At 55.7% G+C, this 15,401-nt stretch overlaps 2 protein-coding genes across 3 annotated transcripts; one reads left to right on the top strand and one right to left on the bottom strand.

The window, feature by feature from the left end:
• Positions 1-290: 290 nt before the first annotated feature.
• Positions 291-3,190, top strand: SAC3D1 (SAC3 domain containing 1). 2 transcript variants are annotated; one of them, XM_060158756.1, is made up of 3 exons: positions 297-393; positions 580-1,160; positions 2,478-3,190. In XM_060158756.1, the coding sequence occupies exons 2-3, from the start codon at positions 587-589 to the stop codon at positions 2,978-2,980; spliced, it is 1,077 nt and encodes a 358-aa protein (XP_060014739.1). In that variant the 5' UTR covers positions 297-393; positions 580-586; the 3' UTR covers positions 2,981-3,190. The 2 variants fall into 2 exon arrangements, with proteins under 2 accessions (XP_060014738.1, XP_060014739.1); XM_060158755.1 differs by having other exon boundaries at positions 291-1,160.
• Positions 3,191-3,680: 490 nt separating this feature from the next.
• NAALADL1 (N-acetylated alpha-linked acidic dipeptidase like 1) lies at positions 3,681-14,338 on the bottom strand. The gene is made up of 18 exons (XM_060157610.1): positions 14,139-14,338; positions 13,896-14,068; positions 13,693-13,814; positions 13,184-13,306; positions 10,797-11,080; positions 10,591-10,695; positions 9,800-9,885; positions 9,537-9,656; positions 6,607-6,692; positions 6,460-6,523; positions 6,307-6,374; positions 5,974-6,065; positions 5,802-5,892; positions 4,983-5,064; positions 4,725-4,898; positions 4,562-4,649; positions 4,359-4,451; positions 3,681-4,069 (listed from the first exon to the last, which is right to left on the bottom strand). Exons 1-18 carry the CDS (start codon positions 14,336-14,338, stop codon positions 3,883-3,885), a joined length of 2,238 nt encoding a protein of 745 aa, XP_060013593.1. The 3' UTR covers positions 3,681-3,882.
• Between the last annotated feature and the right edge of the window lie 1,063 nt (positions 14,339-15,401).

Below are 15,401 nucleotides of genomic sequence, written 5' to 3'. Positions count from 1 at the left end.
GTTTGCTGACCCCTGATCTAGAAAATAGGGAGAAGAGTCTCCAGGGAAACATTAGAGAATGACAGCAAGGCCCCTTGAGCCAGGTTATTGGGTGAAGAGGAACCAAAGCGGGTGCACGCACTTCGGGCCCGTGGCTCAAAGCCAAACCGTGATGATTCAGAGGGCAGGAGCCTGGGAAGGCGTGGCCCCACTCCTGCCCCGCCTCTCCTACAAAGTGATTGGTTGCGGAAGGGACTACAAACCGGAGCATCATGGGAGTGGCCCAGACCGCCGAGGTGCATGATGGGCGGGCTTTAGCTGGGCCTGAGCGTGAGGAACAGTGTTGACCCTGAACTACAACGCAGAGCATCTCGGGAGGCCTGCTCGAAGATCTGTGGGAAGCCACAGGACTCGGTGAGAAAACGGCGGAGCCAAACGAACGGCGGGGATGCTTAGACCAGGGCGGGGAGGCGGGCCCGTCGGGGTCGGCCCCGCCCCGCCTCCCCTGAGCCTCCGCCGGCCTTGGCGTGCTCTCCCGCAGGATGGGGCGAGTAGCCGCACCTGTGCACGGGATGCTGCGCGCCCATCCTTCCCCCCCAGCCCACCCATGCCCGGCTACGAGCTGCCCGTGGGCACGTGCGTGGACATGTGTCCGGCCGCTGAGCGCGCCCAGCGCGAAAAGGAGCGCCGCCTGCACCGCTTCGAGGTGGCGCCGGGGTGTCGCGGGCACAGGCCCCGAGCCGACCCGCAGCGCGCAGTGAAGGAGTACAGCAGGCCGGCCGCCGGGAAGATCCGGCCCCCACCGAGTCAGCTGCGTCCGCCGTCCGTGCTGCTGGCCACCGTGCGCTACCTGGCCAGCGAGGTGGTGGAGCGCACCGACGCGTCCCGCGCAGAGGTAGCCAGCTTCGTGGCGGACCGTTTGCGCGCCGTGCGGCTGGACCTGGCCCTGCAGGGCGCGGGCGACGTCGAGGCGGCGTTGGTGCTGGAAGCGGCGCTGTCAGTGCTGCTGGCAGTGGTGGCGCGGCTCGGACCCAGCACAGCGCACGGGCCAGCGGACCCGATGTTGCTGCAGGCCCAGGTGCAGGAGGGCTTTGGTTCTCTGCGGCGCTGCTATGCGCTGGGCGCCGGGCCCTACCCCCGGCAGGCCACCTTCCAGGGCCTCTTTCTGCTCTATAACCTAGGTGAGTCGGGGTCCCCACGATAGAACAAGGGGCAGGCGGCCCTCCGTGAGGACAGTGGAGGCCGGGAAAGGAAGGAGAAGCTTTAAAACCTCACCAGAAGCTCCCTCTCCATCCCTGCCTCCTAAATGTGTGTCTCAGCCAATGCACAAGATGTACCGAGCTCCTACTTGAACCTTCTGGCCTGTCTCTTCCCATCTTTGGGTCTCAGTTTTCTCGTTGCAAAAGTGGAGGGGATGGGGTTAGAATGGGACAGTTGACCTAGATAGTGTTTTTTTTGTTTGTTTGTTTTTGTTTTTGTTTTTGCGGTACGCGGGCCTCTCACTGTTGTGGCCTCTCCCGTTGCGGAGCACAGGCTCCGGATGCGCAGGCTCAGCGGCCATGGCTCACGGGCCCAGCCGCTCCGCGGCATGTGGGATCTTCCTGGACCGGGGCACGAACCTGTGTCCCCTGCATCGGCAGGCGGACTCCCAACCGCTGCGCCACCAGGGAAGCCCTAGATAGTGGTTTTCAACCTTTTTTTTAAACCTCCAGTTCAGTCAGTGTTACAAAGCAGCCAAGAACACATATGCTAACAAACGTATCTGAAACAGAAGGTTCAAGACTAGATCTTTTCTATGGATGGATGGTGCATTTTAATAAATTCTTTTTAATTGTAATAAAATGCTGTTGACTTCACAACCACTAATGGGTCAGAAGCCTCAGTTTACAAAAAGTGACCCAAGTTTCCAGTGTCGTGATTCTTGGAAGGGGAGCAGAGGCAGAATTTGAAAAAATAATTGCCTCACCAGGCGGACAGAGGAGGATGTGGCAGAAGCAACTCCCAAATCTTGGGGCAGCTACGGCAGTGGAGAAAGGGCTGGGTTGGAAGTCAGAAAACTCAAGATTTGGTTGGGTCAAGTTCTACTACGTACAAACTCTAAGGCAGTCTGAGGCAAGTCATTAAATTATCTGGGCCTGTTTCCTTCCTCTGTAGACACTGCCTCACTTTATTATGAGGACCCAGACTATTTGAAGGGGTTCTCGAACCTCTGGCAACAAATTCTGATGTGGCTTAGGAAGGGGCCAAGGGGGAAAGGGAGAGAGAGGGTGGGCTTGGCCTGGGGGAGGGGCGTGGCCAGACTGGGAGGTGGGGGTGGGGTGGGGAGTGAGGTAGGGTGATGAGCTCCGAGGAGGGCCTGAAGGAGGTGGCGGAGGTGGCGTGGCTGAAGACCCGAGCAGGTGGGAGGGGAGATAGGGGGAGACCTAAGGGGATGGCACGGGAGGTGGGCCTGCTCCAGAAGGAATCAGCGTCCTCATTCGGGCTTCCCGCCCTCACAGGCTCGGTGGAGGCCCTTCACGAGATTCTGAAGCTGCCCACTGCCCTGCGTTCCTGCCCAGCTCTGCGCACTGCCCTGGCAGTCGACTCTGCCTTCCGCGAAGGCAACACTGCACGCCTGTTCCGCCTGCTCCGGACCCTGCCCTACCTGCAGAGCTGCGCCGTGCAGTGCCATGTGGGCCGTGCCCGCCGGGGAGCCCTGGCCCGCCTCGCTCGTGCCCTGAGCACCCCCAAAGGCCAGACCTTGCCCCTGGGCTTCATGGTCCACCTACTGGCCCTGGATGGGCCCAAGGAGGCACGGGACCTGTGCCAGGCCCATGGACTGCCCTTAGATGGACAGGAGAGAGTTGTGTTCCTGAGGGGTCACTACACTGAGGAGGGGCTGCCACCTGCCGGGACCTGCCAAGTACTGGTGGGGAACAAGCTTGGAGGGCGCACCCTGGAAGAGGTGGTCACGGCAGAGGAGGAAGATGAGGCTGTAGACACACCCAAGTCTGCGGCATGAGGAGGGCTGTGCAGTCTCCCAGAGCCCCAGGAGTGGGGCTGAAGCGCTCAGGGTTTTTTTCATGATTCCCACACAGTAAAAGGAACTCGTTGGGCATCCCTGGTGGCGCAGCGGTTAAGAATCCACCTGCCAACGCAGGGGACACGGATTCGAGCCCTGGTGAGGGAAGATCCCACATGCCGCGGAGCAACTAATCCCGTGCGCCACAACTACTGAAGCCTGCGCGCCTAGAGCCCATGCTCCGCAGCAAGAGAAGCCCCGGCAATGAGAAGCCCGTGCACCGCAGTGAAGAGTAGCCCCACTCACTGCAACCAGAGAAAGCCTGCGCACAGCAACGAAGACCCAACGCAGCCAAATATAAATAAATAAAATAAGTCTAAAAATAAATAAATAAGTGAAAGGAACTTGTCTTGCAAGGACAGCAGCTAGGCTCAATTTATTTGGGGAGGGCAGGGAGGAGTTGAGACATGCTAGGGGTGTGGGGGGAGCGGAACCCAAATTGGGCAATGCCCTATCCACCCTGGGCCTCAGTTTCCCTGCTGGTCACTGAGGAGTAGCTCTGGTGGTCTCTGAGTTGACATCTAAGGTTGCCATTATGCGTCCCATCCTAACCCACCCACCACCAAGAGCAGCTGGTGGTTTTGCCATCCCCACCATCCCTATCTCCTGTTCACCCTCTGCCAACCAAGAGCCAGGAAGAGGGAAAGTTTCATCTGGGGCTTGTCACTCCCTTCAAGTGTCCGCACTGGTGGGGCCCTGAGCTGTTGCCTCAGAAGTTTGAGGGTCCTGTGGTTGTGCCCTTTCCTAGCATCAGGAGAGACGGGGACACACTCAAAGAAAACTGGAGTGGGAGAGGGTTAGGATAAAGGGTGGGGATGGGAGCTGAAGAATGAGGGCTAGGGTCAGAGGTCAGCCACAGGCCTCAGGGTGGCTGCTGCGCCCTCCAGGGCCACCACCAGGATGCTGAGCTGCCTCTGCACCTCCGCCCAGGCTGCAGATCCGGGACCTGTGTTCATGGCCTTGGAGCAGGCATTGGACAGGCCCGGGAACGTGGGTACAGAGCCGGTGCGGGGTGCCCAGAGCACATGGCTGACAGGAGAAATGGGGGAGGATAGGGCCATTCAGGGGCCAGGAGAGAGGGGAGCTTCAGCCCGGAACAGCTCCTGTATACAGCTAGGCACAAAAGCCCCTCTCCACTGGTGGTGGGAAGAGATGCAGGTTCCAGTCCCAGGGTGACCTTCACCGATTTGCCTCCCATCCTTTAAGCCTGACTCCCCAACTGTCTCAAGGGACTGGGTTGTGCTCTAAAGGCCAGCAAAACTGACATTTTCGTCCCTCCAGCCTCACTGCACCTCGAAGAGCTTCAGGATAGGTTCACCTGTAGTAGCGTTCCTCTGGGAAGGCTCGCGAATTCAGGAAAGTCCGTTCCAAGAGCATCAGCTGGTCATTGAGCATCCGCACCTGCAGGGGGCTGGAGGCGACAGGGCCCTCTGATCACCCTACAGCCAGCAGCCCAGCTGCCAGCCTGCGTCCTGCCCCGGATGCCGCCCTCCCAGACACCTGCTTGCAGCCCTTGCTCACTCGGGGGTGCCCTTCTGCAGTGCTGATATGTGTTGGCCCAACACCGTGGCTGCCTCCTCAAACTTCTCCACTGCGGTCACCAGAGGTCCTGTGGGGAACAGCCAGCCTCTTAGCCCTGGGGGTGCAGGGCTCCCCATGCCTCAGTGTTGGGGGGGCTCCGTACCCAGGCTGATGTTGTGCTGCTCCAACAGGCCACCAAGGTCCTGCTGGGCAGCCTGCAGGAGGCTGCGGAGGGTCTCGCTGTAGTCACTGACATTGAGAGGCAGGAAGAGGCTGTCACTGAGCCGGAGAAGCACACTGCCCACGGTCTGGGCCACGGCCTGATGGCTGCTGAAACCTTGCAGGAAGCGCAACAAGGCCAGGGCTCAGTCTTCAGCCCATCCTCCTCCAGCCTCAGGATGCCCCTTGCCCTCGTTCTCACCAGGGTCCACAAACTTGTCCACGTAATCAAAGGTGTCAAAGGCTGTGTGGTAGGTAGGGTAGATCCGGGCTGAGGTCTTGCTCTGGGGGAACAAGACCCAGAGGTGACAAGCTTGGGATGGGAAGTGGAAGGAAGTGTACAATGTAGAGACATTATTTCAATTCGATTGTCACCACATCTGTGAGGAAGGTTCTAGGATTCCTACTTTACAGAGGTGGAAGCAGGCTCAGAGAGGTTAAGTAACCTTCCTGACATCACACAGCTAATAAGTGGCAAAGCTGGGTCAGGTGCCAGTTTCCCGTTTCACATGAAGGAGAAGAACCTGGGGTTTGCAGTCAGACAAGAGGATTCAAATCCCAACTCCACCACTCAAGAGTGGTGTAGCCATGGAGGGGTGAAAGGGCCTTTTGGAGCATCAAACAGACAGGTTGGGCACTTTGCATCCCTTATCTCACTTTACCCTCAGACCACCCTTGGTTTATACTGTTATTTAATCTATTCTGAGATAAACATTTTAAGATCTCTGGAATCAGGATGCTTCTTACAGTCAGTGTCATCCTGCAACTACTTGACAGTGCTTTTTTCCCTCCTGAATAGTGCCTATCATAACAGTGCATCTTATACTCAGCTGTATCTTAAATTTGATAAAATAACATAGATGAGGGTGAACATGCTCAAGAGAGGTAAAGAAACTTGGCTGAGGTAGCACAGCTAATGAGTGAGGGAGCTGGGTTCAGTTTGCACTGGAGCGGCCCGAAGGAGAGGAGGGGGCTGGTGGAGCAAGGAACCGGGATGGGGGACGGAGGGGTGTCCGCTTACCCGGTCATAGGTGTAGGCGATGTCCATGGAGGAGATGCCCAGGAAGTGAATGAAGGGTGCGTAGTCGCTGCTCGCACCCAGAGTGCCCAGGCTGCGGTCAGGAAGATGGTTAGGCTGCAGGGCGCTGGGCCAGCTCACCAGCCCGGAGTCCCCAGCCCGGCCCTGGGCTCACCTGGGGACCAGGCCGTACACCGGGCTGCTACGGTTGGAATATCGGATCCAGTTGTCATAGATGCTGAGACTGCTGGGGCCTGGTGCGCGGATCTGAGCGGAGGGGGATCTAGTCTCGGGGCTGGCCCCTCCCCAGGCCCCACGACCAGGCTGGTCCTCCGCTCTGCCCACCCGAGCCCACGCACAGTCCTGCGGGTCCTACAAGGCCCACCCCGCAGCCTCAGTCCCACCCCCAGCCCTTCTAATAAGTACCAGCTCCAGCCCCGCCTACCCGGTGTAGCCCCGCCCCGCCCGCCCTCCTCCCAGCCCAGCTCCCAGCCCCTCCCATTTCCACCTGTTTGGTTGCAGAGAAGATGACGCTTTGGACCGGGGGCGTCCCCTGCGCCCTCAGGGTGGCATTGGCTGTGAGGGGATCCGAGAAAGACTCTATTCGGGCCCAGCCCTTTCGTTTCCCTCCTCCCCGAGTAAGCCCAGCCGCCCCTCATACCAAACACCGAGATGTCCACGTTGATGTAGGCTACGGCGCGCTCCTGCAGCTTGCTGAAGGACTCCTGCAGGTGGGTGGGACTCCGTCAGCCCCGCGCTGCCCTGCCCCGGAAACCCCCTCGAGCGGCGAGCTGCGGGGCTCGCTCACCTCCGTGAACTCTGTGGAGCCGATGAGCCCAAACTCCTCTGCCCCCCAGCTCGCAAACACGATGGATCTTCGGGGACGCCAGGTGCCTGGGGAGGGGGATAAAGGGCTGGAGGGCAAGATTCCTCGGATCCTGGGGTGGCTTAGGGGGAAAGTTAGGGATGTGGAGAGGAGGGAGGGCTGGAACGGGCCGGGCACAGGCGACTGGAGGTAGGTCCTGGCACCTCCCTGGCCAAGCCTTCCCTGAGGCTCCATCCTCCTTTTACCAGCGCCCCTCCGCTTCTGTGACAGCCCCCAACATTGACGCCAACACCGATCTCCCTCCATCAGGTGGTCCCTTCTGCCAGAATGCCCTATCCCCCTCTTCTCTCTGGCTATGCTGATTAGAGGTCCCCCAACTCTCTCCTCCATGCATCCTATGCAAAACTCTCCCCTAATCATCTTCACTTGGCGATGATACATTCACATTCTCCTTAGAGCGTTATCCACATTGAGCCAATCCTTACAACACGTCGTGAGGGACAGACTATGACTCTCTCCATTGAGGAAACTGAGCCATAGAGAAGTTTAATGACTTGCCAGGATTACACAGCTGGTAGGCAGCAGAGCCAGGGTTCAAATCCAAGGTCCGGCTCCAGAATCCAGGGGCTTAACCAATGTCCCACATTGCTTCTCATAGCCTCCCGCAGCCTGGCTTCCATCTCCAGTCTCTGTGCCCTCGCTGCTCTTGCCACAGGCCTCAGCCACCTCCCGGAAGCCTCCGAGGTCCTTGCTTGACCCCCTCACCGCCTTCAGATTCCCCCTCCCCCTCCACGGCGCTATGGGCTCCTGGCTGTGCTCCCGTCTCTGGATGCAACTCAGTCCCCTTTGATCATTCCTCATCTTTTTGTTTTAAACCAAAATTTTTAAGTATAGGGACTTCCCTGGTGGCCCAGTGGTTAAGACTCCGTGCTCCCAAGGCAGGGGGCCTGGGTTCGATACCTGGTCAGGGAACTAGATCCCGCATGCCGCAACTAAAAGATACTGCGTGCCACAACTAAGACCCGGTGCAGCCAAATAAATAAAATTTTTAAAAATTTATTTTATTTTATTTATTTATTTTTGACTGTGTTGGGTCTTCATTGCTGCGCGCGGGGTTTCTCTAGTTGCAGCGAGCAGGGGCTACTTTTTGCTGCAGTGAGCAGGCTTCTCATTGCAGTGACTTCTCTTGTTGCAGAGCACGGGCTATAGGTGCGTGGGCTTCAGTCGTTGTGGCTCGCGGGCTCTAGAGCACAGGCTCAGTAGTTGTGGCACACGGGCTTAGTTGCTCCGCGGCCCGGGGATCTTCCCGGACCAGGGCTCCAACCTGTGTCCCCTGCATTGGCAGGCAGATTCTTTTTTTTTTTTTTTGGGGGGGTTCGCAGGCCTCTCACTGTTGTGGCCTCTCCCGTTGCAGAGCACAGGCTCCGGACGCGCAGGCTCAGCGGCCATGGCTCACGGGCCCAGCCGCTCCGCGGCATGTGGGATATTCCCAGACCAGGGCACGAACCCGTGTCCCCTGCATCAGCAGGCGGACTCTCAACCACTGCGCCACCAGGGAAGCCCGGCAGGCAGATTCTTAACCACTGTGCCACCAAGGAAGCCCTAAAAATTTTTTAAGTATAAAATGATTACATGCTTGCAATGAAAAATTCTCATTTTTTTCTGCCAAAAATGCATAAGATGAATCTAATCAGACAAACCCAAATTTAGGGACAGTCAACAAATGAAATATCAGAATCATGAAAGAAAGAACAGCTAAGAAACTATTACAAATGACCCATGCAACTACTACATGTGCAACGTGTGATCCTGGATTGGTTCTTGGACGAGAAATTTCTTTTGCTCTAAAAGTTATTGGAACAGGGGCTTCCCTGGTGGCACAGTGGTTAAGAATCCGCCTGCCAATGCAGGGGACATGGGTTCGAGCCCTGGTCCGGGAAGATCCCACATGCCTTGGAGCGACTAAGCCCATGCGTCACAACTACTGAGCCTGCTCTCTAGAGTCCGCGAGCCCATGTGCCACAATTACTGAAGCCCGTCACCTAGAGCCCTTGCTCCGCAACAAGAGAAGCCACTGCAATGAGAAGCCCACGGACCGCAACAAAGAGTAGCCCTCACTCACGGCAACTAGAGAAAGCCCGTGCGCAGCAACGAAGACCCAATGCAGCCAAAAAAGTAAAATAAAATAAATAAAGTACTTTGCCCATTTAAAAACAAAACAAAAGTTTTCAGAACAATTGGCAAAATTGTTAATTTCCTGATTCTGAGCATTGCACTGTGGTTATGAAAGAAAATGTCCTTATTTTTAGGAAATATCCAGCTCTGCCACCTGGTCCAGCTGCTCCTTCCCACATGCTGTGCCCTCCACCTGGATCTCCACCCCTACCGCTCCCAGAACTGCCGCCTCCCTGCGCTCTGGCTTGCATCTGGAAAGCCTGGTAGGTATTTTTCCTTATAGCACGTTTCACAGTTGTCATTACAGCATGAACTCTGGTGTTCACTGGGGGATGTCCAGTGCCTAGAACTGGCCTGGCACATAGTAGCCACGGGGGACATATTTGTTGAGTTGACGATTGTCCGTCACCCCTGCCTCAACTGGGCTGAGACTCCCTGAGGGCAGAGCCTGGGCACTGCCTCGCTCGAGGCCACATCTGGCCTCGCTTCATTGGAGGGGCCCAGGAAACCCTCAGAAGGTATTGCACAAGTTCCCTGCACCACCCTGGGCTACTCGAGCGAGGCCAGGCTGGTGTCCATGCATGTCTGCCCCCAGGGCCCTCAAGCTTCGCCCAAGTGGGGACTGGAGAATGAGAGAGAGGAGGGGGGACAGGACGCCCAAAAGCTCGGGGAGGACTGAGCAGGAGGCGACCTCCTGGGGAGAGAGTCCCTGGACCAGGGGAGCAGGATCCGCTCACCCTTCTTCAGCAGAGTCCCCAGGACGCGGGAGAGCTCCAGGAGGACAGCAGTGCCACTGCTGGGGTCCACGGCCCCGTGAACCCAGCTGTCCCGGTGGTTTCCATACAGCACATAGCGGTCTGGCAGGAGGAGCAGAGTCAGACGCCCAAGTGGAGGAGCGAGGGTGGGTGGGGCAGCCAGGCTGGGCAGAGGGGGCGTGGTCAGGGGCGCTCAGAGCAGGGCCGGGTCCTGGGGGCGCAGGGAACAGTGAGGCGGCGCTCACCAGGCTCCACGGCCCCGCGGATGATCCCCAGGACGTTGGAGGAGTTCCGCAGCTCCAGGCGGTTGTAGACACTCACGTTCACCTGGCTGGGGGAGCGTAGGGGTGTTAGGAGTCTTCCCCTCCACCAAAGTAGGAGAAACTGAGGCCCAGAGCAGGAAAGGGACCTGGCAAGATCACTTGCCTGGAAACACCAGGAGAGAGAGCGAGGCTAGAGCCCAGCTCTTCTGATTCCAATTCTCCTTTGTACTCACTCACTTATTGGATACCTAGTGTATGCCAGCAGCGTACCAGGCTCTGGGCGATGACTGAGACAGACATGGACCCCACCCTCGTGGGGCCTCCCTCTCCCGAGGGAGGCAGACCCCAAGGAAGTGAACAACTGCAGGCAGTGAAGGGGCTTGGGAGGACACCGACAAGGTACCTGGTGGCAGGTGGGGAGGTTAGTGCAGGCCAGGAATGACAGAGCGTGGGGAAGGATGTTCCCATCAGCAGGAACAGCAAGTGCGGAGGCCCTGATGTGGGAAGGAGCTGGGTGTGTTCAAGAGAGGGGGCGGCTGGAGAATGGAGGTCCAAGGTGAGGTGGGGGGGACCCCACAGGGCCTTGTGAGGCACGCAGCTGTTTCACAGGCTTCCCCAAAGACAAGACAGATACTCTGGAATCAGGGAGGGGTTGGGAGACAGGAGAAAGGGAAAGGCCAGGCCTTGAAGTGAGCACTGAGGAAACCAGGGTCAAGGAAGCATAACAAGGGAAGAGAAGGGGAGCGTTGGGGGAGGAGGGGGCCCCATCTCACCTGGCTGCTGGGAAGATACCATCAGAACGGAAGCCGGGCCCCAGCTTGTAGTCACAGCCCAGGGCTCCCTGCCAGGCAGCCGGGGCTGAGGCTCCCTGCAGGTTGCTGGGGAGGAGGGGGAGGCCCATCAGAGCAAATGTGGGTGCGGGGGTTGAAGTTTGGGGGCCACTGGAGAGTGGGAAGGAGACCCCAGGGCAAAAGCTCACCAGAGAAGGACTTCTGCATCCTTGAAGCCAATGGGCTGAGTGGGGATTGGGGGAAATCCGGAGGCATTTTCAGAGTCCAGGCGGAAGGAGGAGGGGTTGGCTGGAAGGTAAGGAGTCAGGGGGTCCCCAAAATACTCAAAGTAGGAGCCTCGCTCCACCCCCGAGGGAGGAAGGCCCCAGGAGTGCGGGAAGGTCTCGTTCGGCAAGCTTTTCCCGTCGTTGATATCTGCAGGGTCCGTGTACACCAGCACCCCAGCCACCCCATACTTGGCAGCATTCACAGCCTGCAGAAGGTAGAGGAGGCTGTGTTTAGGGGAGGGGCGAGAAGGGGGCACATCTTGTTCCTCTTCCTCCCTCCCTCACTGTGGAAGCCAGGACAGATCTGTCTTCCCACCGGCAAGATGATATTTAACGCAAGTCATTTGTTGCAGTGCCGCCTGAGGCAGCAAAAGACTGTTGAGCCTAGGCAACGGCTCATCAATGGGGTCATTAAATAGACGGAGGTGCCCTACAGTGGAGTACTATGCAGCTGTGTAAAAGAAGGAGGATGTGCTCCTAAACCCATGTTCATATAAACACTGTTCATAGTAGCCAAAAGGTGGAAACAGCCCAACCGTCCATCACTGATGAATGGATAAGGAAAACCTAGTATATAACGTGCAAAGGAATATTACTGATTCTTAAAAAGGAGTGAACTTCTGATACATCAATGAACTTTGAAAACATTATGCTAAGTGAAATAAGCCAGACACAAAAGGACAAATATCACATGATTCCTCTTATGTGAGGTACCTAGATGAGGCAAATTCATGGAGACAGAAAGTCAAATAGAGGTTACCAGGGGCTGCAGAGGGAGAATGGGGGAGTTAGTGTTTAATGGGTACAGTTTCATCTGGAACCATGAAAGCATTCTGGAAATGGTTAGTAATGATGGTTGCACAATATTGTGAATATCCTTAATGCCATTGCATTGTACATTTTAAAAATGGTTAACCTGGTAAACTGGTAAAATGTATGTTACATATATTTTAGGACAGTAAAAACAAAACAGTACATTAAAAAAAAAAAAAGATCAAGGACAGAGTTTATGCACCAATTGAGAATGATCTCCAGGACGTATTAAGGTGAAAAAAGCATAGCTCAGAACAGTATATTTATGCTACCTTTATATAAAAGGAGAAGGAAGTAAGAATATATCTTCATATGTTCTTCTTCCCAAAGAAACTCTGGATACATATCCCATAAACAAACAAACAAGCTACCTTTTTGGAGGATGGCATTATGAGAAAACTTTTTCACTCTATACTTTTTATTTTTAAACTGGAAGTGTCATAATCTGTATAATTCCACCACGCCTGTTCACCTTTCTTCTCTTTTCTTTCCATTTTTTTACCCCCAGCTCTTATCATGGGCACTTCTTTTATTTATTTATTTATTTTACTTCTTTTTAAATTGTGATAAAGTACACATAACATGAAATTTACTATCTTAACCATTTTAAAGCATTTACTATCTTAACCATTTTAAACCATTTTACTATCTTAACCATTTTAAACCATTTTAAACCATTTTAAATTTACTATCTTAACCATTTTAAAGTGGCATTAAGTATATTCCTATTACTGTGCTACCATCACCTCCATTCACCTCCAGAACTCTCTTCATTTTGCAGATTTGAAACTCTGGACCCACTAAAGACTAACTCCCTAGTCCCTGCTCCCACTCTATACCTTTTTATATTTAAAATAAATAAGTAAACATTTAAGAAAACACAAACATGTAACCCTCAGTCAAAATTTTGTGTTGAGGGCTTCCCTGGTGGCGCAGTGGTTGAGAGTCCGCCTGCCGATGCGGGGGACATGGGTTCGTGCCCTGGTCCGGGAAGATCCCACATGCCGCGGAGCGGCTGGGCCCGTGAGCCATGGCCGCTGAGCCTGCGCGTCCGGAGCCTGTGCTCTGCAACGTGAGAGGCCGCAACAGTGAGAGGCCCGTGTACGGCAAAAAAAAAAAAAAAAAATTTCTGTTGAAAAGAAGCAAGTTGTGGAGGAAGGAACAACAGGAGGGATTTAAGTCGAATGTTCAGAAGAACTATGTCACAGGACTTAGACTTCCAGAATATACCAAAGCTGAAAAATGTGCCCAATTCCTTTATTTCCCAAGGCTCAGGGAGGTTAGGGGAGATATCCAAGGTCACACAGCACCTAAGTGTTCTTTGGGCCAATCAATGGGCTAGAGCCTGTCTGGGCAGAGTGCCAAAGCAGGCCATTGGTGGGTGGAAGGAATCCTTCACCCTCTACTGCCCCCGAGCCCAGGGCTTGGCCTACCCCTCAGCCCTGCTCCATCCCCTTCCCCACACATCCTCCTGTCCACTGGGGGCTGCTGCTTACCTTAGCCCTGCGCCCTACACCCCCATAGCGGGTCAGGACGATGCTATCTTGGAGTTTGATGCCCTGTTGGTATAGCTCCATGAAGTCTTCTTCCGAGCCCCGGTTAGCATAGATGAGGAGGCCCTGTTCCCCAGAGAAGGTGACCCTTAGAGCCAGGCCCAGGAAAGAAGGGGAAAGGCTGAGTGGCAGGTTGAAGGATTTAGATTCTGTCCCCCAACCTCGCCTAGAGCTTATAAGCTCCCCAAGACAAAGTCACACCTGGTTTGCTCTGTGTCCAGGTACCCTGTATCAGGCCTGGCTTTGAGCAGGGCCCATTAGTGTTTGTTGAATGACTAAGTGATGGGCAAAAGGAGTCGTAGTGGAGTGTGGAAGCAAGTAAATTCTGGGTGGGGCTGAGCCCCAGTTGAGGCACTTTTCTTCAACTGCCCGTGGGTCAGGATGGGAGCAGCTGGGGTAGAAGCCAGCGGGAGCTGGGCCATGGCAGTGGGGAGGGGGTGTCCCAGGCCCACCTGAGGGGTTCCGGGGGGAGCATAGGCAGCATATGGTGGTACCACATTGGGGTCCCCCTGCTCCCCAGTCAGGTTCTCTTCACTTCGTTGGGAGGAGAAGAAGATGCCCCCAGCAGGACCCACTGTGGAGAGAGGGCAGTGTCCGGGCTGGGCCGGCAGCTCCCCCGGCCCACAGGCCTCCCCAGGCCAGAGCAGGACCTCACCAACATCCACACGGTTGGGCTGCTTCTGGCTGGGGAAGGACAGCAGCACTTCGTACTCAGAGGTCCCGGCTGAGTCCAGGCCCGACTCCGGGTCCTGCCAGCGCCGCAGTAGCAGCTGCACCAGCGCCTCATCCTGGGGGCTGGTGGCCAGGTGCGGCTCCTTGGAGAGTTCTCTGCAGGGTGGGCCCAGGGTCAGGGAGGAGCCTCTGGCAAACAAGAGGGGCACCTGGGCAGGCCTCTCACCTAAGGTTCTCCCGGATCCTGTTGGCATCGAGCTGTCCCACGACAGCCTCAAGGATCTCCAGGTCCAGGTCCTGGGAGGCTGAGGCACTGGGGGCTGGCAGGTCAGTCCCCTTGGGGATGGCAAAGTGGCCCAGGATGATCCCCAGCCCCAAGAGGGCAGCGGCCCCCAGCACCCCTCCAAGCACCTTCACGCACTGCATCCTGTAGAGTCTTGGCCAGCTGGTGTGGCTCCTTATAGATGGGGTGTCGGGTCCAGTTAACCATTACCTAATAGGTGGCCCTGCCCTTTGGCCACTAGCTGGCAGGGAGAGTAAGGGAGTGTCCTGCAGGAAGGGCCAGGAGCTCTTCACATCCAGCTCGATTTCTGCAACATTCACTTGGAAGAGACCTCCAAGGGGCATCAAATCCATACCTGGACGCTGAGGCTTGGAGAGGGACAAAGTTTCACCCACGGTCTCCCAATAGGAGAGGCCAAGGTAGGACTAGAACTCAGCCCCTGTCTCCAGAGCGGGGCTGGGCCTGCTGCCCACCATCCCTGCCTCTGTTTCCCTGGTGTCATTCCATCTCCAGCACATCCAGCCCTGGCTACTTGATTGGGTTTTAAGTTCAAATCCCATCCTTTGCTAGACGTAAGTTGTGTGACCTTAGGCAATTCACTTAGCTTCCCTGAGCCTGTTTTCTTAGCTGTAAAATGGATAATAGAGCCTATTTCACAAAACTGTGGTGCTGTTTTCATTAAACAAGGCCACATCTGTAAAAATGTCTAGCGTGGTGTTGAGCCCATAGTAGGAACTCAGTACATTTTAGCCACTCCTGCCTCATCTGACCCCTTAAAATGCTAAGCCTAGAGCTAAGGGAAAAAGAGGGACTCAGAAGAATTCTCTGTATCTATCCTGCAGGGGTCCCAGTTTATGGGAGAAAGTGGGACTCTTAGAAGAGGAGACTGGGCACTTCACTGGTGGCGCAGTGGTTAAGAGTCCGCCTGCCAACGCAGGGGACACGGGTTCGAGCCCTGGTGTAGGAAGGTGTCACATGCCGCAGAGCAACTAAGCTTGCGAGCCCCCACTACTGAAGCCTGTGTGCCTAGAGCCTGTGCTCCGCAACAAGAGAAGCCACTGCAATGAGAAACCCGCGCACCGCAACGAAGAGTAGCGCCCGCTCACTGCAACTAGAGAAAGCCCGCATGCAGCCACAAAGACACAACGCAGCCAAAAAGTAAATTAAATTAAAAAAGAAAAGAAAGGAAGACTGTTCTAGAGGACA

The sequence above is a fragment of the Lagenorhynchus albirostris genome, chromosome 9 (assembly GCF_949774975.1).
Source record: "Lagenorhynchus albirostris chromosome 9, mLagAlb1.1, whole genome shotgun sequence".
NCBI classification, from domain to species: Eukaryota; Metazoa; Chordata; class Mammalia; order Artiodactyla; family Delphinidae; genus Lagenorhynchus; species Lagenorhynchus albirostris.
The sequence above is the reverse complement of the archived record's forward strand: the minus strand, read 5'-3'. Positions and strand labels throughout refer to the sequence as shown.